Source organism: Leuciscus leuciscus, assembly GCF_965113295.1.
Source record: "Leuciscus leuciscus genome assembly, contig: HAP1_SCAFFOLD_155, whole genome shotgun sequence".
Classification (NCBI taxonomy): domain Eukaryota; kingdom Metazoa; phylum Chordata; class Actinopteri; order Cypriniformes; family Leuciscidae; genus Leuciscus; species Leuciscus leuciscus.
In genome coordinates, this window is record NW_028118513.1 from 1 (window position 1) to 23911 (window position 23911).

The 23911-nt window shown below is 38.6% G+C and overlaps 2 protein-coding genes across 2 annotated transcripts; one reads left to right on the forward strand and one right to left on the reverse strand.

Annotated features, from left to right (window-relative positions):
• Positions 1-4: 4 nt before the first annotated feature.
• LOC309491372 (regulator of telomere elongation helicase 1-like) lies at positions 5-9658 on the reverse strand (the record flags this gene model as incomplete). The annotated part of the gene is made up of 24 exons (XM_082190401.1): positions 9405-9658; positions 8613-8811; positions 8304-8397; positions 7639-7693; positions 7470-7530; positions 7256-7325; positions 7035-7119; positions 6492-6557; positions 6260-6401; positions 6047-6085; positions 5840-5918; positions 5589-5686; positions 5433-5488; positions 5287-5358; positions 4623-4704; positions 3785-3917; positions 3585-3698; positions 1739-1779; positions 1555-1640; positions 1142-1219; positions 959-1036; positions 720-866; positions 141-256; positions 5-55 (listed from the first exon to the last, which is right to left on the reverse strand). Coding segments are annotated over exons 1-24 (2144 nt in total), but the record flags the coding sequence as incomplete, so codon positions are not given.
• Positions 9659-9670: 12 nt separating this feature from the next.
• Positions 9671-23654, forward strand: LOC309491371 (uncharacterized protein). The gene is made up of 22 exons (XM_082190400.1): positions 9671-9794; positions 10868-10913; positions 11186-12524; positions 12671-12877; positions 12984-13127; positions 13262-14885; positions 15067-15174; positions 15396-15482; positions 15595-15835; positions 15915-16135; positions 16558-16720; positions 16819-16920; positions 17023-17133; positions 17250-17331; positions 18451-18634; positions 18970-19136; positions 19256-19335; positions 19433-20164; positions 20235-21062; positions 21226-21994; positions 22094-22182; positions 22522-23654. Exons 10-13 carry the CDS (start codon positions 16089-16091, stop codon positions 17053-17055), a joined length of 345 nt encoding a protein of 114 aa, XP_082046526.1. The 5' UTR covers positions 9671-9794; positions 10868-10913; positions 11186-12524; positions 12671-12877; positions 12984-13127; positions 13262-14885; positions 15067-15174; positions 15396-15482; positions 15595-15835; positions 15915-16088; the 3' UTR covers positions 17056-17133; positions 17250-17331; positions 18451-18634; positions 18970-19136; positions 19256-19335; positions 19433-20164; positions 20235-21062; positions 21226-21994; positions 22094-22182; positions 22522-23654.
• Positions 23655-23911: the final 257 nt, after the last annotated feature.

The following is a 23911-nucleotide window of genomic DNA, read 5'->3' on the forward strand; positions in this document are numbered from 1 at the left end:
AACATATGGCCTCACCCAAGAAGGAAGCTGATTACGGGCTTCGGTGCCACTGAACCTGGATTACAATTCCAGAAGATTAATATTGGAGTGCATGCTCTCCAGTCAAATTGGGAATTGCTGTTCTAGTAATTAGCGCTGACCTGTGATCACAGAGGAAGATGGCTCCGTAGTCTTCTCTGTGGCGGATCACTCTGCCAATGGCTTGATTCACAGCTCGATAGGCCTGCTGTCTGTACCACTCCTGCCCGGACAGATACTGAACAACAACACAGACCATAAGAACCTTTACATCATGATCTTAATCATCATTAAGATAATAAAAAAAAATAAAAAAAATAATACTAATAAGAATATTTATTTAATAAAATATTTGTAAAAACATTTGAAGATCATGGTATATTTTCTTTTGTTTTTTCAATGAATTATTAATACATAAAAATCACTATGTATTGGGGAGTTGTACCACAGATAATATCTATTAAAAGGTATTATCTGATAAGAGACTTCCTCTCTATTATAACATATTTGATAAAACAATTTCTTTTGAAAAAAGATTTTAGGATTTTGTGATATGGATTTTTTTTCTCTAAATTAATTTGCATTCACTGCACACACATTTTATTTGCAAACAAGGATAAAACAGAAACATAAAATGGTACATGGGTACAATATCTGCATTCCATTAAAAAACACAGTTGAGCATTTTGAAGAGCAGGTACCTTCACCCCACTAATGTTATTTTTGCACATCTCGTCCAGATACTGCATTTTAAGCACCACTCTGGGGTCCATCATCGGGGGGAAGGGAAGTCCAGTGACAACAACACCTCGACAGTACGTGTCAGCAAAATCCAACCCTTCGCTTGCCTTGGGGAAAGATGGAAAACAAGAAATGTGTTGATATTACTGGTGTCGGTTCATAAAAGTAATCTTATTGCATCAAATATTTATAGTCTCACCTTTCCTCTACATACAGCGAAGAAGCTTCCTCCGCTGGAGTTTGGGTCTTTCAGCTTGGCATAATAGCCATCAATCACCTGCAAGAGAATCCAATTTCAGAGCAGCACTGACTGAGAGCTTGTGCACATCAAGCTATGCTAGCATTTTGTTAGCATCTATATCAAATCATACTGAGTGGTTACCTCAGTAAAAGTGCCTTTACCCCTCGGTTCAACAAACATGGGCTTCACTTTCTCAATGCGACCTGCATGTCCACTAGCCTGAGAGAGTGAAGAGGATTGGTGCATAGTAAATGAAATGCTAAAGTTGGCAAAAGATGAACAAGGTACAGAAATTTTCAAAGAAACTTAAAAAAAATTTTTTTCATTAATTTAGCAATAAACCTAGCAAGAGTAAGAAACATGCTGTCTAACTTTTAAACAAATCATTCTTTTAGTTCTGTTCAAAAAATCATCAAGATTTTTTTTCTTCTCGGAATCAGTCTGAATCAAAATCACAACTCATCCCTTAAACTGATCATCTCCAATTTGAACTGGTCAGTCAGCGTCAGCAACATACTGTATATCTTTAACACGGTCAGACCGAACACACTTACCCTCCAGAACTCCAGAGTCTTATCCATCACCGGATATGAGGGGAAGAACACCAGCAGTCCATGAGGGACCAGCCGTGTCAGATTGACTGCAAACCCAATCATATGAATATCATCATGCTGATCATCAGATCATTCCTGATAAGAGTTTAAGATCAGCTGCTGTGCTAGTATAAAGATGTCTTACCAAGAGTGTTTCCCATAGACGACATGTTTTCAGGAAGAAACCTTCCAAAACAAAAGAGCAGTTTACAAGCCTCCTAATGGCTCACATTTAATCTTTCCCGAGTCATATAAACCGTGGCTCGCAAGACTGAGTGAGTAGGTTGTGGGGATGTGCAGTCAAATAAACAACAACAACAAATGTAATTTAGTTTTTCAGTTGCGAGACTTATTTTGAAAGACGTGCATAAAAGCTGATGACTCTTCTGTCAGTTTAAATAAAGCGTGTCTGAGAAAAACTTGTTGTCCTGCTTCAGTATCTGTTGTCAGGCTATGTCAGAGCCATTTTTCTGACTTGTTCTGAACCTCAGAAAAACTAACTTTCCTGTCCTGTCAGCCATTACACTGCACTCACAGGGTGCACTGCGGTGGCACACACTATATATCACTTGGTTATAAATAAAGCACAAAAAAAAAAAAAAAATGTAACGTCATAGTTATGTTGTCAATTAGTAAGCCACAAAATTACCCAAAAGTACCAGTAAATTCCGTAACTGGTACTTGTGTTAGCTGGGAAGGATTTGCATGCAGCTATGATGTTCATTCTATTAACCAGGAGCAGTTTCCATTTCATTAACAGTTTATGCTAGTATTGTTTATTTACTATGGTAACTGTTGTTTCTGTAACCCCAAAATGCCACTTTGTTTTTTACTTTGTGTCATTGTGTATATTGTTAAATGACTGTGGTGGCTCACACCATATTGTATTTAAGGGATGGTTCCCCCAAAAATGGACATTCTATCATTACTCACACTCATGTTGTTCTAAAGCCATAAGACTTTCGTTCATCTTCAGAACACAAATGAGATCTTTTTTGAGAGATTTATGTCCATCCATTGACAAGTCTAAACAACTTCCACTTTGACGCTTTAAAAAGTCCATAAAGATATCGTAAAGCTAATCCATACGAATTGAGTGGTTTAGTCCAAATTTTCTGAAGAGACTCAATAGCTTAATTTGATGAACAGATTGAATATTGGCTTTAATTCACATATAAACATTCATCACACATCAGATATGGTAAACAGAAGCTCGAGCATGTTCACTTGACGTGAGAACCAATGAGGTTCATTCTCATGTGTTAAGCAGCACGTCTGAGCTTCTACTAGAACCAATGAGGTTTGTTCTTGCACGTCAAGCAGGTTCAGTTGAGGTTCTGTTTATGTTCTGTTGATCAATGTTTATATGTGAATAAAAGACTAATTAAATCTGTCTCCTCAGAAAATTTGAACTTAAACACTTAATTCATATGGATTAGTTTTACAATCTCTTTATGAACGTTTTTCATTAAGATCATTTGTGTTCACTTCATTTGTGTTCCAAGAATGAACGAAAGCCTTCCAGGTTTGCAATGACATGAGGGTGAGTAATGACATAATTTAAAATGTGGGGTGAAATAACCCTTTAACAAAAACTATTTTAAACCTGCTATTAAACAGCCTTACCTTATAGGCTACTTTTTATTCATCAGTATTAGTCTTATCCTTAAAATTAATGTGCAGGTAAAGGAAAGTCTGATTGTATTTTTTTTATGTAAAATTCTTACAAAATTGGGGTCACGGGTTTAATGACCATGGGAGAATGTGGATCCCATGGCCAAAGCAGTAGAGAACCACTGATATAAACTTCTTCTATGGTACTTTTTGGACCTTGACAGCCTATGGTCAAATATATATTAAATTTCTCAGATCAAAATAATAGCACCTGGGTTTGAAATAGAAAGTGGGTGAATAATAAATGACAGTATAAAACAGAGGGTGTTGATGTGACTAAACAGTCCTTGATACACTACACTACTTGAAACACTCACCTCCTGTCAAAGGCCGTGCTCAACTTCACGCCGTCCGGACCTTTTTCAATGATACTGACGAAAATCTGATCAGGCTGGATGACATGAGGATTCTCCAAGGATACAGGGAAAGGACTGCAGAAAATCAGCAGAGAATTAGTATCCTACCAGCATCAACTCATAAACCTCGGCAGGGACAGCTAGAGGAGAAGAGCACGAACATTTTCATTTCACAGGTGAAGGATGAGAGCGGCGAGAGAGTTCCACTGGTCAGAATGATGCTGCGTACTCCCTGTCCGAGCAGCTCCTGCATGCTGAACCCCGGAGAAAAGCACCAGTAACTCAGCACATTCCCTATAAAATATACACACACCATTTCAATCTTTCCTAGCTTTGGCATACAATGTTGATGAGCAATATCACTTTTTTTCAGGATTTCACTGTGGAAGTGGTTTTCATGTGCACCAAGGTAAACAAAACATATAATAGTGAAGCAATAATACACATTTTGGCCTGGGTTTGCAGACAGGGCTCAGATTAAGCCATGATTAGGCCAAGACATTTAAGTGGCATTCATAAACGCGCCATAAAAAAAACTAAAAAAAAAACTAATTGGACAAGTCAAGTCAAGTATATTTGTATAGCGCTTTTCACAATACAGATTGTATCAAAACAGCTTCACAGTATTACATCTAAATAACACAACAAGGTTTGTTTCTAGTGGAAAAACGTCCACGTTTGGTAAGGCTGATCAATAGTATTATTGATTGCTTAAATTAAATATTTAATATATTATAATTAAATATAATTAAATATAATATGGTGTGCATTTTGAGACAAAACAACAGCACTCATAAGTTGCTTTCAGTTAAAACAGCTCAAACATGCATTATAGTCTGGGATTAGGCTTAAGCCTTGACTGTGAAACCAGGGGAATACATTTCAGATTCTCCATGACTGAAAAATGACATAAAAACACCCAGAATGTGTGCTCCAGTCAATAGCAATGAATAGCAAAACACATGAGGTGTAGCAAAGTGTTGAATAAGAGTCTCAAACCTTGTTTCTTTGTAGAAGAGGAAGCCCATAAATCAGTCTGCTGTTTCGTCGTGAAGTTGTTGGTGAATGGATGAATGTGGACCTGATCTCAGACACAAATTTGTAATTCAGAAGCAAGTGGGGCGGGGTGGATGAAAGACGAGTATTAAAGGAACTATCGTCTGACATACACTAGTTTAGGGTCAGTAAGAGTTTTTCATTTGAAAAAAGTCTTTTGTTCAACAAGGCTGCATTTATTTGATCAAAAAACACAGTAGAACAGCAAATTTCAATGTATTTATTTTAAACAGACATTAATCCAGTAATTATTCCTGTGATCAAAGCTGAATTTTCAGCATCATTACTCCAGTCTTCAGTGTCACATGATCCTTCTGAAATCATTCTAATATGATGATTTATAATCAATGTTTAAAACAGTTATTATAATAATATGTGGATGGAAATCCATTTTCAGGATTCTTTGATTTTGATTGCATTTATTTGAATAAAAAATATTTTGTAACATTATAAATGTCTTTACATCTTAAAATGTACCCTTTTAATTAATTTCCTTTTTATTATAAAATTTGCAACATCACATTATCACTTACTCCAACTAAAACCTGATGTCTGCAGATATTTAACAATGAAAACTCCATGAATGTGAAAATCAGTCGGAGCAAACCTTAAATTCCTTCATGCCGTTTCCCATCTGTGATGTCTTGCTGTCCTCTGTAGCTTTAGCCCCAAACACCAACTAATTCAGGACAAACACAATAAACATACGGAACATTGTCAGCTTATCTTTTTAACACGGTCTACACTTCTTACCTGGATAATATCTGCTACTTTCTGTAGTCCGCTGGTGTTCAGAAAGACACCAGGCCCTGCAAAAAAACAAAACAAAAAAAAAACATAAATGGGTCAATGTTGAACCGATAAACAGAAAGTGATATTATATTGGAGGATCAGTTGAGTAATACTCACTCCCTGCTAAATATCCTGTAATCTGCTCCATGGCTTCCACTATAGCCGTTTTATTCTCAAAGTTTACATTAGCCGTTTGAAAAAGGTCATATATGAAGCTTCAAAAGAGGAAGAGACAGAAAATGACCAGTTCAGTTTAGCTGTTGTGCATCTAAAATTGGTGATTTTATAGTCAATATAATCAAGGTCACTAATACTCATTGCCAGCACTAAACTGAATCAGATCGCAGGTTCAGTGAGGCTCCACTCACCTGGCAGGTTTGGTGATTCCTTGATTATTTGCTGGCATTTCAAAACCGTTAATGGAAGATCCCAGATCCATCAAAATTTCTGTAAGATTATTAAGTTCTCAGCAAAAATGATTTTCATTACTGAAAAAAGTATTCCAAATAACTACATAAATTCAATTTTGTAATCAAATATATACATTTCCATTTTTGAAGTGTAAGTTAACCTACGTTTTATTTTTGCAATTGTGGTGATATCCAGTTTTAATCCTGTGAAATAACAAAGGATAAAAATAATGGAGTTATTTATTGGATATATATATATATATATATATATATATATATATATATACACACACACACAAATATATAAACCACTTATTTATATAATGTTTAAAATATACATTTTAAATAGAAATATCGACGGGTTTTTTCCAAACTAACCAGAATTCAGTGATTCCACATTAAAATCTGTTTTGCTAATGTCTGAGGCATGTTCCTGAAGCAGACGATCCACGGCTTCAATGGCAGAAATCAGGTCGTGAGGGGAGAGGTCAAAAGAGGTGGACTCTTCACACATCTTCTCCTAAAAATGTACACAAACAGTAGATAGAATATAAAACAAACAAAAATATAGAACGGCTATGATATCTCAAACAACAATCAAAACACTTACAATATTATGAGCCTCGTCAAAAATAACCACAGCTCCTTTCAGCTCTATGTTGTGTGCTCTTCGACTCTGTGAAATTAACAGAAATCATAAATGTGAATAAAATAAAAAACTTTTATCCTCAAACTATACATATCAAATCAAAAATAATAATAATTAAAATATAAACTAAATGTACAATGTCATTAAAATGTCAGTAAATAAATTATTTAAATAAATAATTTCATTAAACAAGGACACATTAAGTTGATAAAAAGTGACAGTATTTCTTTTTAATGTTACATATTTTCTACTTCAAATTAATGCTGTTCTTTTGAACTTTCTATTTCATCAAATAAATGTATTACACTTTACACAAAAATATTAAGCAGCACAACTGTTTTCAACACTGACAATAATCATACATGTTTCTTGATCATCATATTAGAGTGATTTCAGAAGGATCATGTGACACTGAAGACTGGAGTAATGATGCTGAAAATTCAGCTTTGATCACAAGATTCATATTTTGAAATGTATTAAAATATTTCATTTAAAATGTCTCACCTTTGGGTCAAGCAGGTAGTTGTAAGGCATGAAGATGACATCAGCGTGTTGTTTGAGTGAGCGTGACAGGTAGTATGGACAAACTCTGTGGGAATAAACAGTCTGAGCAATGTCACTATTTACAAACACTCCAATTGGAATTAATTCAGATGCAGCACCAGCAGTTCGAAGAACACCACTATTTCTTTCAGTGCTTCAGTAAGGCAATGATAGTGTCTCACCTTTGCTTTTTGCATGTTTTCACAAGATCCTCCACATCCATGATAGTATTCATGATTTCTGTGCTTTTCTCTAAATAAAGACCCAAACCCAAAAACATAGTCAGCTATTTCTCGTAGAGTCGTACATTAACAACTAAAACCATTATAATTGAAAAAATTGTATCTAATACAATCACAAATCTCTATTGACAGGCCACCAATGTTAGTCTCATACCGTCAACATTGTTGTAGAAGACACAGGAGCGGGACGACACTTTTGCTCTGCACATGTGGACCTTGAAATAAGGCATAATGCCTTCATTAATTTGGTGTTGAGATACAGCCTCTGGTATTTTAACTGTCTGTCGTCACACATACTCACAGTGAGATACTGATCAGCATACCTTAATGTGGTTACTCTCTTGACGCATCACTTCCTGGTTTATGCAGAGCTGTTCTCTAGATCCCAAAACACAAATATTTGGCCTATAATAAAGAACAGTACCATCTGTTAATAATATTTGTAAATAAATTAATACTTTTAATCAGCAAAGATGAATTAAAATGCTCAAAAATGACAGTCAAGACATTTTTTTTTTCTTCATTTCAAATGAATGCTGTTCTTTTTTCTATTGATAAAATAATCCTGGAGAAAAAAAATTTCAACAAATATTAACATTATGATAATAAAACGAAATGTTTCATGAGCACCAAATCAGCATATTTGTTTGTGGTCAATTGTTTTTACACACACACACAAAAAGGACACTTACAAACATAATAATCTATGAATGCATATAACATAATAATTATTTATAATAATCAGTTATAATTTTTATGATAACCAGACAGTTGACGGCACCCATTGACTTTCCTCTACTATGGAAGTCAATAGATGTCTTCAACTGTTTGGTTACCAACATTCTTCAAAATATCTTCATTTGTGTTCAGCAGAGGAAAGAAACTTGTACAGGTTTGGAACAACTTGAGGGTGAGTAAATAATTACAGAATTTTCATCTTTCTGTGAACTACCCCTTTAAACATGTGATGTTAACTCAGATAGCTGACCTGTAGGATGTGTTCTTGAGCTCATTTATGACCTGTGCTAGCTGGGAATGGGTCCTGGAAGCATATATGATCTTAGGGATGTCCGTGTCATAAGCTAAAGTAAAAAAAAAACAAAGACAAGACAAAACTCATGATAATGAAACTTGGTTCTTGAAATATAATTCCTATGGTTGTCCGTAATGTCAACTGTCACTATGATTTGGTTTATAATTTCGACAACAATGTAACTTTTGAAAACACAAGCAATGTTTATAAATGTTAATGAAAATAAATCATATCAATTTTGAATCAATAAATGAAGGACAGTACTTGGAGTGTCTTTGTTGGTGACTGCTGTTCCCCTCGATGACATTGGTCTGTCAGGGAACAGCTCCGCACCGCCCATTCTCTCGGCTATCTTGCGGTCAGAGATTGTGTCTTTGAAGTTCTCTCTCCAGCCCAGCGCTGAACACAGCAGACAGAGTGTTTTACCAGTACCAGTGGGACTTTCAAGAACACCATTGACTTTCTGGAAAAGAACAAGTGCATGTCATTCTTATTAATAGAAGAATAATAGAGCATGTGTGACCTTACAGGAAGACTTTCAAATATTTATTGCATTAGATTAAAGCACTACAGCCTTCATATTATACACTAATCAAAGGGTAAGTAAAACAAAATCTCATTCTACCTTTGATAGAATGTCATTCTGCCATTGCATTTTACCTCTGATGGAAAAAGTGATTTAACTTTTTGGAAACAACAAAAAGTGGCAGACTTTTGTCTTTTTTGGCTATAACCTTAGTAGTAAAAGTAGTTTTTTTAAATTTTGAGGGTGAATCTTTTAAAGTTTTTGAGCGTATTTATTTTAAATTAAATTAAATTCCAATGTATTTGTATAGTGCTTTTCACAATACATATCATTTCAAAGCAGCTTTGCAGAAAATGCATGCAATTCAGTTATCAGTTATGCATTTCAGAAATGTACATATACACATTTACAGTTACCTAATAATGTATTAATTTAAGGCAGAACATTTAACCGGTGTTGAGTATAAATAAATGTTGCTTGCAGTGCAGTGCATGCAGGGTTGCACACAGTGTGGTGACTGAGATTCTTACATTCTGCAGGCACTCGATTACTTTTCTCATGTAGTCCTCCTGACACGTGTATGGAGTGAAGGGAAAGTCCACAGTGACTCCTCTTAGCTTAATAAGAGGCATTATCAACCAAAAGACACTGATCGCTCACATGTAAAGAGCAGCACCAAAACACTCTTAAAGGTGCTCTAAGTGACGTCACTTCTTGTTTACGTTCGAAGTATTGTCAAAAAAAAACAGAGGCTAGCTAGACCCTCCCTCCTCCTCCTCCTCATCCGCTCACAAACCCCACCCCCAAATCCTTCTTGCTTCTGGAACAATTTGTTATTATGTTTCAAAGGGCCTGTTAGCCCAGTTAGTTGTTTCTTTGGGCCACAGACTGCGTCTTTTAACAGTGTGTTCCGGGGACAGGTAAGTTAGCTAGTGGATAGTGAGGAGATGTTTGCTGCATGTGACAATACATGTTTTAAAAAACGCTTAGAGCAACTTTAAGCAAAACAAAAATAAAAAAATAAATTTATACTTTAAAAAATATACTTTAATGAACTTTAAATTGTCATCAGAAACTAATTCTACTGAAACGAATGTAAACAAAATAATCTGGCCGTGGTCTGTGAGACGCGACATGAAAAGAAGAAAAGAGTCAAATAATGATACAAACTTTCACAAATAATGCGTAAAGCCTTTACATCTGAAAACATTACCTGTGACAAATATGGCGCTGTCCAACTGGATAGGCAGGTAAAACTTTCTGCGTCCGGGGAGGAAACAATTCAAAAGGTAAATAAAAATCTCCACCATTTCGAGCAGCACTGAAGTCGTTCGAACCGTATAGATGAACACTCTCCCCGCTGTATATTCCAGACGTTTTCGTTGAGTTTTCGCTGAGAAATGAGCCCAAATCCACCAGCCGCTATTAGAAATGTTGGCCGCCATTGACTCGCTCAAAGTAAATGAGTGCGGCCATGTTTGTTTATATTACAATGTCTCACGTGATTTGTCCGATTTACTGACAATCTTAAAAAAATAAGCAGCACAACTATTTTCGCTTAGATCAGAGTAAAAAAAAAATACATTTGACTATATATTCACATACAAAACATGTGTGAAAAAAACATTTTACTTTCTAATAATAGCAGTTTCTCACCCATTGGAAATCACTGTTTTATAATTTATGTATTTATATAGTGTTAAATGTCAAGTTCACAGGTCAGCACCAAAGGACAATTTTTAGTAGGCTAAAAAAAAGTGAAAAAGAGCACCAATGTACAAATATATGTTTATCTTTGTGTCAATATTCATACTTGAAACACACCAGATACCAAACCTTTGTGTACAGAATATCACACATAAAGTAATCTGTCTTTATTTCTTACAGTCTCTGTCTCCACGTGATGGAGATATCACGATATCCAGAGGAGGATAGACATGTAAGTTCTTACTTTTTAGCATGTTGCTCATTTATTTTTGTTCATTGTTTACAGCGAGTTCCTCTTCACTGGAGCGGTGAGATTTGGAGAGCCATGGCTGGTATGTGCTCCACTTTATAAAGACTTCATCAGACTGTACCGCTCTGCTCTGGACACAGGAACAAACCCTTGCCACATACACACTGACTGAGAGGCGCAGACACAACACAACACGCCTCTGATGAAGTTCAAGTTCATGGAAATATGTTCAGCTGTCCATTCATATCACCTTTCACCTCACAATCCAAAGAAATGAGAAATAATATTTGGGCTGTTTATGATATATTCATTGTATGTAGTTATTAGAGCCTCACACGTGTTTGTCTTTTCCAGGTGTTTGTAGCAGGTGACCCCTACAGGTAAGTGCACTGCAAGTATAATGGACAAGCCTGATGAACACCGTGATGTTAAGCCAGTGATCCAGGGTCTGCAGAAGTTGAACCAGGAGGCAGTGTCTATTGTCTGTGTCGTGTCTGTTCAGACATGGGTATTTTTAGTTCAATGATATATTGTCAATAAGAGAATGTATTGTTTGTGTTTAATAGTATTCTTGTAGTCTCTCATCCTCCTAGCATAGAGTCCAATGAGTGTAATGCTCCAGTTATTCTAAAAATGAGATGTACATCCCACATGTTCGTGGCAAAGAACGTTTCAAAATGTAACCTAATTATTTATATTGTCCTGGCTGAAGCCATTAGGGGGACAGATAACGGGGAGTCAGTCTCATACTTATTCAGTCGTGTCCTTTTGTAGTTCCCCTGTATGTTCCAGGTACAGGTGTAACATTGTCGGCAGGGTGTGGCCGTATGATGAACAACAGACAACTCTCCTGCCTGCCTGATGAACACAGCGATGTGAACAACAGAAGAAGCAAGTTGACGAAAGCGTTTATGGCAAGTATTCAAGAACCACATGTATTTGATGAATGAGGTTCTTGTTGTTGTGCCCATATTTCAGGACTTGAAGAAGACTTCAAGAGTCTTCTACTTTCAGTTTTGGCCTGACTACGCCTGCTCAGCAACGTGCACGACTGCTTCAACAAAAGCATCCACAGCAGTCGCAGGAAATGGCATTGACGTCGATAAATGGGACTATTTCGCCAGGGACTGCTATCATCTGGGAATTTTTTTCTGTCTAGGGCAAAAACCTCTATATGAATGAATATGTTTGTGCAGTGCAACACAACACAATGGCCACACACCAGGGTGTGGACACTTCCATGCTCCGTAGCGCCATCTGGATCTAGATCCAGTGCAAGTTCGGGATTCGACGAAAGCGTTTTTGGCAAGTACCAATACCCAAATGTCTCCTGCTATGGCACATCAATAGAAAATCAGTTTAAAGGCTGACGTTCGAGGTTGTGGCATGTCACGATGCACATCTGTGGCCTGGCCTGTGGTAGTTTCTGGGATGGAGGTAGTCTACAGGAATAACATCGATGATGTTGAGAGATATCTCAATTCTACATGCAAATGCAGAAGCGACTGGTGCAGGCACTGACGAACACAGCGACGTGAAGCCCGTGATCCAGTGGCTGAAGCGGGTCGAACCAGAAGCGGGTCCTGGCTGAAGCTATCAGGCGGTCACACAACGGGGAGTCGGTCTCATACTACTCTCCTGCCAGGCTTTTCTGCCTTGCAACAGATGAAGCAAGTTGACGAAAGCTTTTATGGCAAGTACCAAGACTTAAAGTTTTTATTTGATTTATTTATGGTTTAACTTCATTTTTTTCTTTTATTAGGAGGCACAGGGGGTAAAATTAAAATGATGCTATCTAAAATCTTATTGTGATGAGAGATGTTTTCTTTTTGACCACAGGAGTTGTTGCAACCAAGGCCTTTGGGAAGGAGTAAGAGGAGGTACCAGGAGGATGGGTTCGATTTGGAACCATCTGTGCTCCACTCTGTGTTCGATGGTACTCCAGTTGCCCAGACCCACAGAAGAAAGATGAGGCGCACAAGTCCAGATGAAGATGAGCAGCGAAGACGAGCACGCGGACGTCTCCCAGTACGGAAGCGCAACCAGGTATGGCACCTTAATCTTTAAGATTGAAGTGAAGTGCACTTTAAATTATACCGGTACTTTGACTTCTTTCATGCTTTTAAGACATTTAAAAATCTTTGCTTAACAGCTTGGGGACGAAAGTGACGACTGTGTTCCCTCTCAACCGTGCATTATCTGCCAAAAGTGAGGATGAAGATGAGCAGCTTGGGAGCACACGGACGTCTCCCAGGGTGGAGGCATAGACTGCAGCACTTGGACAGACTTCTGCCAGGTGTGACATGCACTTCAGACATGCACTTCAGGTTTTTTTTTTGAGTTGTTTGTAATAATTGCCATTTTGTGTTATGCACCATTTATGTATTTGTGTGGTTGCTACATTGGTTCCTGTCATCTTGCCAATTTTAGGGAGAGGCCATTCTAACCCCAAGGAGGAGATCAGGGAGATGTTCTGGCCTTCTGGATACAGGCAGCCCAGGCCCTGCGGAGAGAGAGACAGCGCAGCCACGCAGATTTTTATGTTAATCTTAAAAGATAAGCCGGCCTTTAAACTGATTTCCTATTGATGTGCTACAGCAAAAGACATTTCAGCTACAATAGATCACATTGTCTTTTGCTGTAGCACATCAATAGGAAATCAGTTTAAAGGCCGGCTTATCTTCATGTCTGATGCAAAAACTGTATTCTATATCGTGCAGGTGAAGGGTAAGGAGAGATTTGAAATGCTGAAGAAGATAAACGACAAGTGAACATATTTTCTTCTGAGATCGTGACGTCACCGTGCGCCCACTGAAATCATGAAACTTATATCGTTCTTTTCAGTTCGTCAAGACGGTTCCAACGAGCTCGGTCTGTTGAGTTTTGTTTCCGTTGAGTTTTCGCTGAGATATTTGCGTTGTGATTATAGTTCTTTAGTGCTACGAGCGCAGCCATGTAAGTTTTTGTTGCAAAGCACTCTGGGATATGACGTCTTTGCTTCTACCACGCTATTGTTAATGTGGACAAAAAAATGTCACTTCCCATAATGCATTGCAACAAAAACAAACATGTTGGCGCCGCGCTAACACGATCATTCACTACATCCTATCTGTATGTCACTCATTCTAACTTATGCACAATGCATTTAACCATCGCTTTTGAAGCTCTGCCGGATGTCGGATCTGCAGGATCAGAATACACTACAAGGGCAACGGAAAACCAGGTAAGTGCACTGCAAGTACAATGGACTGGACAAGGCTGCCGTCTGATGAACACCGTGACGTTAAGCCAGTGATCCAGGGGCTAAAGAGAGTTGAACCAGGAGGCAGTGCCTATTGTCTGTGTCGTGTCTGTTCAGACATGGGTATTTTTAGTTCAATGATATATTGTCAATAAGAGAATGTATTGTTTGTGTTTAATAGTATTCTTGTAGTCTCTCATCCTCCTAGCATAGAGTCCAATGAGTGTAATGCTCCAGTTATTCTAAAGACGAAATGTACATCCCACATGTACGTGGCAAAGAATGTTTCAAAATCCTAAAAGGGTAACCTAATTATTTCTATGGTTCTGGCTGAAGCGATTAGGCAGTCACATTACGTGGAGTCAGTCTCATACTTATTCAGTCGTGTCCTTTTGTAGTTCCCCTGTATGTTCCAGGTACAGGTGTAACATTGTCGGCAGGGTGTGGCCGTATGATGAACAACAGACAACTCTCCTGCCTGCCTGATGAACACAGCGATGTGAACAACAGAAGAAGCAAGTTGACGAAAGCGTTTATGGCAAGTATTCAAGAACCACATGTATTTGATGAATGAGGTTCTTGTTGTTGTGCCCATATTTCAGGACTTGAAGAAGACTTCAAGAGTCTTCTACTTTCAGTTTTGGCCTGACTACGCCTGCTCAGCAACGTGCACGACTGCTTCAACAAAAGCATCCACAGCAGTCGCAGGAAATGGCATTGACGTCGATAAATGGGACTATTTCGCCAGGGACTGCTATCATCTGGGAATCCATCCCCACAATTTGACGAACAACAAAATGGCCACACAGCACGGTATCAAACTCTACTGTTCAATTATTATCGCATTATGGTCTGGGACTTTTGTCAAGTGGAGGAGTCTGTTCTCCCAATATTTCTAAACTCTAGTATACCACAGTCAATGTGATTACAGTGTATTTTTATTTTCTTTCTGTCTATTGCAAAAACCTCTATACAAATGAATATGTTTGTGCAGTGCAACACAACACAATGGCCACACACCAGGGTGTGGACACTTCCATGCTCCGTAAAGCCATCTGGAACTAGATCCAATGCAAGTTCGGGATTCGGTCAGGCGTTTAAGGCAAGTACGAAAACCCCCATGTGTTCGGTGGATGAGGTTTTTGTATTTGCTGACTACTCAGTGCAGTCGTGACATTCAGGTCAGAGTCACAGCCCAGAGAGAAGTGCATATAATATGTGTATATATGATCTGAAGCTTGTGAAGATGCTTGTAAAAATGCAATAGTTTTTGTACAGGCATTTTAGACAGCACAGTCTTCAAGTAAATTTATGTTGATTCAGACTGAGCTTCCATCAAGATCATCTAGCCCTACAATCAGCAAAGTGTCAGTGAGCAGCTCCATCACAGATATTTTCTGTTAAAGACATGTGAGCAGTTACTCTAACGGTGTAATACTCTAATATATTCCTTTATTTATTAAACCGAATTTGCAGGTGAGTTCAACAATGCTGTTTTTTTGTTTGTTTTTTTTCCCCTCAGATTCCATGGTTCCGGCAGAGAGAAGCTGCTGGGAGACTGTGTCATAATCTGCGTGCCCTTTTTGGAGGAGGCCCGTCAAGAGTCACAGGGCAAGACTGAACCAGCAACTGCACATGTTGCAAATGTCCGCTTGTTATTTTGCATTTTAATGTTGCCCTGTGTTCTAGATACAACAATCCAGCAGTGACGCCCGGATGGCCTTTGAGATGGCTGCTGAGAAAAGAGCAGATTGCTGAACACGGTAAGCAATCTGAAGTCTAATGAACAAGATGGTTATTTGTAATGTTGCTACTCAAAGCAGTCATTCATTGATCTTGTAGACATGAGTCTGCTGCGTCCACGAGCCGAGAGCAGAGGATGGATGAACAAGGTTGTCCCTGCGAATTCCATCATCCGCCCCACCAAGCTACTGTGACATTAGACGTGATTGCAGCCTAGATCAACCTCTCACACCTCTGTTGGATGACTATGATGGAGGAGACAGTCCCATTTTCATGAACGCACCCCAATTCCAGTTCCCCCACTCCCCACTTATTCTGAGGTGAGTGTAAAGTATATTCGCCTAAGGTGCGGTCACATTTACCTTTGCCTAGTGAAATTTCAATAAGAATTTGCACGTTTGGGAGTTTGACATGAGGGTGGAAAAGTTTTCCAACGCAGATTTTGCTCATGGTTAAGTTGGTTACGTGGCAACGTGGTGCTGACCAACCATAGAAATTTTACCAAAATAGCACTAATGTGATTGCACCTTTAGTGTATACAATGTGAATACCAGTCGCTATTGAATATCAACATAAACTGATCTAATTTCAGCAGCTCTAGAACTGAACTGATGCCCATCATAAAAGGCTTTTTTCCCACTTTGTATTTTGTTATCTTATCCATAAACTGTGTGTTGTGGTCACATGTTAACCTATTTTACATTCAGCCCTGCAGATTTTAATGTGTAATGTATAATTACAGGTGGAATCTGTCTTCAGGTTCATGCTTGGACCCCAATGAGCCGAGCCTGTTGTTTGTTAGAGAGGTGGATAAGGTGCAAGAGTACTTTAATGTACTGACAAAAGTACTGACGGAAACGAAACTCAAAGCAGACAGTGCTCAATTATTGGAAAAGTCTCAAGAGGTCAGTACTGTGTAACAAACACATCATGTAACTGTCAACTGATAATTATCAGATAGGCTGTCTTCTGACTGTAACAGCCATTTCTTTCTCTCTTTAAGGTTCATGAAATATTATCTCGTCCAACAGCATCCACACCAAAGACAAAAGTCTCTTCAGTGACTGCAGAGACTTCATCAGTCCTTTGGACAGTATACGAGCTGGTATGTTGAAAAAGGTCAACAAGGAGTTGACAAGGTATTTTTAACTCCTTTTATCTATTAAACCAAAATCACAGGTGAGTTCAACATAACTTTTTTTTTCAGGTTCCATGGTCACGGCAGAGAAAAGCTAAATAACTATGTACAGAGAGAAGCTGCCGTGCCTCTAGCTCGTTTGGTTTGGGTGTGGGGCCCCGGTGAATTTTGGCATAATCGGCGAGTTGAGAAAATCACATTTGATGCCGTGTCACTGTGTTGCACATTTTTTCATAGAATCAAAACATATTAATATTTTTTATATATTAATATTCCAAAATATTTTTTATTATTAGGTCCCTAAATCACTCCCAGACACCAAAAGCCCAAGCCATGTACCATCCACAGAAGAATGAAGCAGACGTTGAAAGCACAAAGGTGAGAGGGTAGATTTGGGTGGGGCTTGTGTTCAACTTGAGTGCGAGTTAGGTTTTGACTTGGGTGGTTTTGACTTGGCAGGATCTCACCCACCCACCAAAATCTACCCATGTGTTCCCTTGTCTGATGTGTCATGTTGTCATTAGTTAATTGTTTCATTGTTCACAGGTGTCCCTTGTCTTGTTATTAGTCTTGTGTGTATTTAGGCCCTCTGTTTGCCACGTGTCTTTGTCAAGTTTTGTTTCACTGTTTGTTAAGCGTCATGGTTTGTTCCAAGTTCATGCCACGCTGTGCTTTTGTTTTATGATTGATCTTGGTATGTTTATTAACAAACTGCACTTGGGTTCTCATCAACACTTGCCAGCGGATCCCTTACACCTGTCTTGGTTTTTTGTTTAGTCCTAGCAGGTTCTTCCTTTATGGGCTTGCCGTACTCAAAGATTGTCAAACAATCTTAAGAGTGGCAAAGCTGGAAGTAAAGAGGATGGCCTGGGTATGGTCAGAAAACTCGGTGACAGAGAAAGGACCATGCATAGGCACTTTTGCACCCTCGGTTAATATTGAAATAATGTTCAGATTTCAACCACAAAATAATGGTGTTAATATTGCTTCAACATTACAAAGTGATGTTGTTTTTGCATCACTCTTGCACCCTCAGTAAATGGTGAAGCAATGTTGAGATTTCAACCAAAAATCAACGGTAATAGTATTTATTCAACATTACAAAGTGATATTTTATTAACATAACTTTTGCACCCTCAGTTAATGTTGAAACTGTTGAACAACAAATCAATAGTTATGCTACTGAATCAACATTACACTATGATTGATTCTACATCACCGATGCTGAATCAATACTGAAATTAACTAAAATAATCAATGGTAATATTGAATCAACGTTACACTAAGATGTTGAATCTACATCACTGCTGTTGAATTAACTCTGAAATTAACAAAAATAATCAATGGTAATATTGTTGAATCAATGTTACACTATGATGTTGAATCTACATCACTGCTGTTGAATTAACTCTGAAATTAACAGAAATAATCTTTGGTAATATTGTTTGGTAAGAAAAGTTTTTGTACAGGCATTTTAGTAAATTTATGTTCATGCAGATGGCCCCTAGGTCCCCACGCACCATCCAGTCTAAAGTTCTGATCCTGGCGTCACTGTAACATCGACCATCTGTGCTCCACGCTGTGTTCCATGGTAACAGACCGTCAGTGTGTTTTTTAATTCAGCTATGCTGCCAGATCCTGAAGGCAGACTACAGAAAAGCCAGTTGCCCAGGTAAAGCAGGTACAACTTATTATTTTAGTTATTTTTAGATTATGATGAGATCTACTTTGTACATCTCAAAGAAACAAGGCCAGTTTGACCACCTCTCTTTTACTACAGAAAAAACAATAGTAACTAAACTACAAATACTAACCTTGAATATGAATCAAAACACAAAAAGAAAGCTTGAGATTTGACTGAAAGCAAAGTGGCTTTAAGTTACATTCAAAAGCTAATTTTATCATTTTAAAATTAAGGTTTTTATTTTATTGCATTCACTGTGTAGTTTTTCATTTTAACCCCTATTATGCAAAAACATGCTACAGATGTTCCCTCTTTTTTTAATTGACAACTAGGAATAATGGAATAGGTCTCCGGCAAACTTGACAATGGTGTGAAGAGAAAGTCTTTCCGGGGAGAGGGCCTGAACCTGGAATGGCTGGACGAGTAGGCCTGGTCCAAAGGAGGACAGCAAGAAGGCCAAGCTGAGCATCAGGGGACATATATATCGTGCAGGTGAAGGGTAAGGAGAGATATGAAATGTTAAAGAAAATAAACGACAGTTTGGAACTTAGCGACGTTATGCCTCCATGTGACATGGACAAATTCAGCTCTCTGACTGAAGATGATCTGACCAAGCAGGTTCTGGAGCTCTCTGAGGAGCTGAGCAGAGGGACGCTGTGTCAGATTTTGACCTTTTTGCACAAATGAAGCAGATGATGGTGAGATGGATTTTGGCGTGGATTTAAGTCTGGATGTAAAATGGCATTTTATGGCTAGAGCCATTCTCAAATGTCAGTCATATAACTGCATTCGCAGAACTTTCAGAGGAACACAGTGATGGCGTGCCCTCGGAGACCGTCTCAGCTAATGCACCGGGCGTAGGACAGACATGCTGTCTGCCCACACAACCAGGTATGAATATAGTTCTATTGTTTCCAAGGCATCAAATTCTTGAAAGGTCACTGCTTACAGGAAATAAGTGATTGGACATGCAAAACTATGCAAATTGTTACCTCAAATGATAGAGAAATTAATCTCAATAAAAGGACAAGTGGGGCCTGACGGATCTCAGCCAAACTGCCATGCTTCAGGTAATTAAAATTTTATTCATTTTGACTCACAGTTCTGATGATGAAATCTACATTCTGCATGTAAGTGGCAAAGAGCGTTTTAGATTTCTTTCTCTGTGGGTCTCTGTACATCAGCTCAGCCAGCCACACAGCAGAAAGAGGAGGCGCACCAGCCCGTGTGCTTAAAGCACTACTGATCCCAGGAGAGAGCAGTGCTTCCTCGACCCATCCAGCATCCAGGTGAGTCATTAGAAATGACACAATTCATTCTAACACAATGTCTGGTTTTCAGTGAGTCGGAGAAGATGGTGTCTGAAAAGAAGCCCGCAGGAACGGTGTCTCCACCGACAGGGAGTCCCACTCCAGCAGCTCCGCCCTCATCAGTGCAACACAACACAATGGCCAGACACCAGGGTGTGGACACTTCCATGCTCCGTAGAGCCATCTGGAACTATATTCAGTGCTAGTTCGGGATTCGGTAAGTCTCTCCACTGCTCAACATTGAATATGTTTATTCATTCTACAAGTAACGTTTTAAAATGCTGAAGATGTCTCAGAGGCTCCCCCGGGGCCTTCAAAGAAGCCAGCAGGAGAGCATTTGTTTATGCATCTCAACAGGTCCAGGGCCAGGTGAGTCATAAAATAAAATAAAAAAATCACACACTTCCACTTGTATGTACGGCATAAGATATGACTACGGCTATAGTGGTGAATAATAATCGATACAGATTTAGATCTTAAAATCCTTTCTTGCATCTCTATAAAAAGCAGAGGTCACAGACTTGTTTTTGTTTTCCAGTGATTTGACATGCGCTTCTGGCATGTGCGCGCTGAGATGCTGGACCAAGGGAGGACATACATGCTGTACATTCTTACTTTTTACTATGTTGCTAATGTATTTTTGTTCATTGTTTACAGCGAGTTCCTCTTCACTGGAGCGGTGAGATTTGGAGAGCCATGGCTGGTATGTGCTCCGCTTTATAAAGACTTCATCAGACTGTACCGCTTTGCTCTGGACGCAGGAACAAACCTTTGCCACATACACACTGACTGTGAGACGCAGACACAGCACGCCTCTGATGAAGTTCAAATTCATGGAAATATGTTCATTCATACCCGACCAGATAGACCACAGCCACAGAAATGTAATGTATTGTCTCCCTAAGGCCTTCAGAGAGATGCTCTGGCCTTTGAACATGTGAACAGGTGGAGGTGAACTTTCACCGGCTTTCAATGAGGTTGACAACCTAATGGTCGATCTGTTGGACAACATCTCTACAAAAGTGCAGCAGTCGGACTGACTGAAGGAGATCTGACCAAAAGGTACTGGCCCAGGGACCTGATGGACCTCAGCCAAACTGCTATGCTTCAGGCATGTTTAAGGTTATTAAAAAATAAATAATTAACTCACCAGCTCATTCTTACTCACAGTTCTGATGAAGAAATCTACATTCTTCATTCGGCAAAGAGTGTTACATACTATTTATGTATTTGTGTGGTTACATACTTGGTTCCTGTTGTCTTGCCAATTTTAGGGAGATGCTCTGGCCTTGTGGATACAGACCGCCCATGCTCTGCGGAGAGAGAAGCAGCGCAACCACATATTATTATTTGTTAAGATAAGTATTAGCATTGCTTAATTTGTGTCTTCTTGTTTAAAGGGATAGTTCACCCAAAAATGAAAATTCGGTCATCATTTACTCACCCTCAAGTTGTTTCAAACCTGTAAAAAAAATTTTTTTTCTGCTGAACACAAAAGAAGATATTTTGAAAAATGTCTGTAACCAAACAGTTGATGGACCCCATTGACTTCCATAGTATTTTTTTTTCCTACTATGGAAGTCAATGGGGTCCATCAACTGTTTGGTTACAGACATTTTTCAAAATATCTTCTTTTGTGTTCAGCAGAAAAAAGAAATTCTTACAGGTTTGAAACAAAGTCATACAAGACCCATGATGACAAGACACAACCTGACACAAGACATTCATTTTGTGTTTATATATTTTTTTATTTTAATGCATTTAGGGTCCATGTGTGCGCCCGTCTTGTCTCACATCATCTCGAGTGCGGTATCTTTAGTAAACCTGTCTTGTTTTTTGTTTCGTCCTAACAGGTTCTTTCTTTATGGGCTTGCAGTACTGCCAGACAATCTTAAGAGTGGCAAAGCTGGAAGTAAAGAGGATGGCTCATGATCTGGTTTTGGGCAGAAAACTCAGGGACAGAGAAAGGACCATGCATAGGTACTACTGCGAGGCTGTCTTGGTTTTTGCCCACATGCAGCGCCCAAGAGCTGTGGAATCCTTGACGGTAAGTACATCTCTATTTTAACGACTCTACGCTTGCAATATGATGCAATGTTTACAGCACGTATGCATTAGTAAGTGACCATTTTTCGTTGTTATCTAGGATTCAGAGTGGAAAAAGAAAAAAAGTATTTCATAGTCTTGATATATACGTAGATATCAAGTACGCCCAGAGACAGGACTATCTTCTGTGTAAGTCTCCGAATCCACCAATACAGCAATGTCGCTCATTTTAACTTGACACTGCAGGTGTTTTTTGTTTGTCGCCAACAAGCGTTTACCAATGATTATGGTAATTTTTCTAAACCTTTAACACAGCAACAAACACCTACATCACACAGTTAGCCAAATGTTTGATCTTCTGGTCAAAACCACTTTTTTTTTTTTTTTTTTTTTTTTTAGTTATACAAACTATACACCAAAAAACTTTTTGTACCGTACACGTTCTCTATCAAAACGCAGCAAGCCCAACTCAAAATTGAAGTCAAAAAAGTGATCGTCTGAGTAAAGTGATTTGATTTTGTCTTTCAGCACACTTCAAAGTCCACTAGCCTTCGACCGCAAAGTTGTCAAGGCTGATTGGGCAGGAGGGGTGGAGGTCCAACTACCCAAAACCCGAGGAGATTCAACGGTTGTGGAAACCGGCTTCCAACCTCGCCACAGAGTCAGATGAGGCCATAATGAAGTGCCTGTCTGAGCAGACCTGGACAGGGCTGGCCATTCTCTCTTGGCCCAAAAGAGTTTTTGCTTCAAGTATCAGGACATAAAGGAATTTGTGCGAACTGAAGTTACTGTGGGACATCCGGCAAAGATAATTCTGCTGGAGAAGCCAGATATACCTTTCCAGGTCATAAATGGCCATGGCTTTGACACACCATTGGTCATGCAGCTGTGTGATAAATGGGGAAATCCTTTAACAGATCAGCGGCTTGAGATTGTGATGAAGAGTTAAAGATAAAGTCCTGAGTGACGTCTCAGCCTGTAGATTCACACGGAAAAGCTTGCTTCATATTAGAAAGTATAAGTGGTCCAAAAGGGGAGCATCATTTGGAATTCAGGGGATGTTTTGGCAGGAAAGGTATTGCAGGGCAAGTAATAAGACTAAATGTGATTCCTGATCCCAACAAACCCTTTTGGCACTTTGTGACATCAGTGTGGACACCCAGCTAAAATTTGATTATGGTGTTTCTCTCTCACTCATGTAATTGATTTTGTGGTTTCTGGGTTCTTAAATATTTGGCCTAGTCGAGGGGTGGCCTTGAAAATAGTTTGGTTGTGGATAATGACAGTGATTTTTTTTATGATCCGCCCCTCAACAGTGTTGGGAACTGTTTTCTTGTAAGCAAGAAAAATTGGATAATTTACTTAATTTAAAAAGAATACATGTTTTATCAATTACTGTATTTGCTTCATCCTTGGTTTAAAAAAAAAGAAAAAAACTAAAACACCACCAGGTGAGGATGTGACTATATTGGTATTGCATAACTAAAACATTCAATAATATTTTCTAGAAGATATATTTTTCTTATTTATTTTTTCACAGTCTCTGGCAGTTCATCAGTTTTGTTCTTGTTGACATCATTTTATTTATTGTTCATTTTTATGTTGTGCTTTGTTGTGTATAGTTCTTTCGTGTCCCCGGAATAAAATGTCCCTTAACTCATTGTTTAATTGCATTCTTTTCTTTTACTAATACAAGTGTTTTCATTAGGTATAAATAATACAACATATAAGCACTGCACTTCACTGGTGTACAGAATATTGCCCAACACTCACAAACTGTCACACATAGAACAGACACTTGTACGAATAAATGTGAATGAGCTGTACAGATCTAGTGATTCATTACCCCCATTCTCCAACAGAACAAGTTGGTCACTGTTGTTTGAAGTGAAGTGTCTGCTCTTCTTCAGTGTAAAAA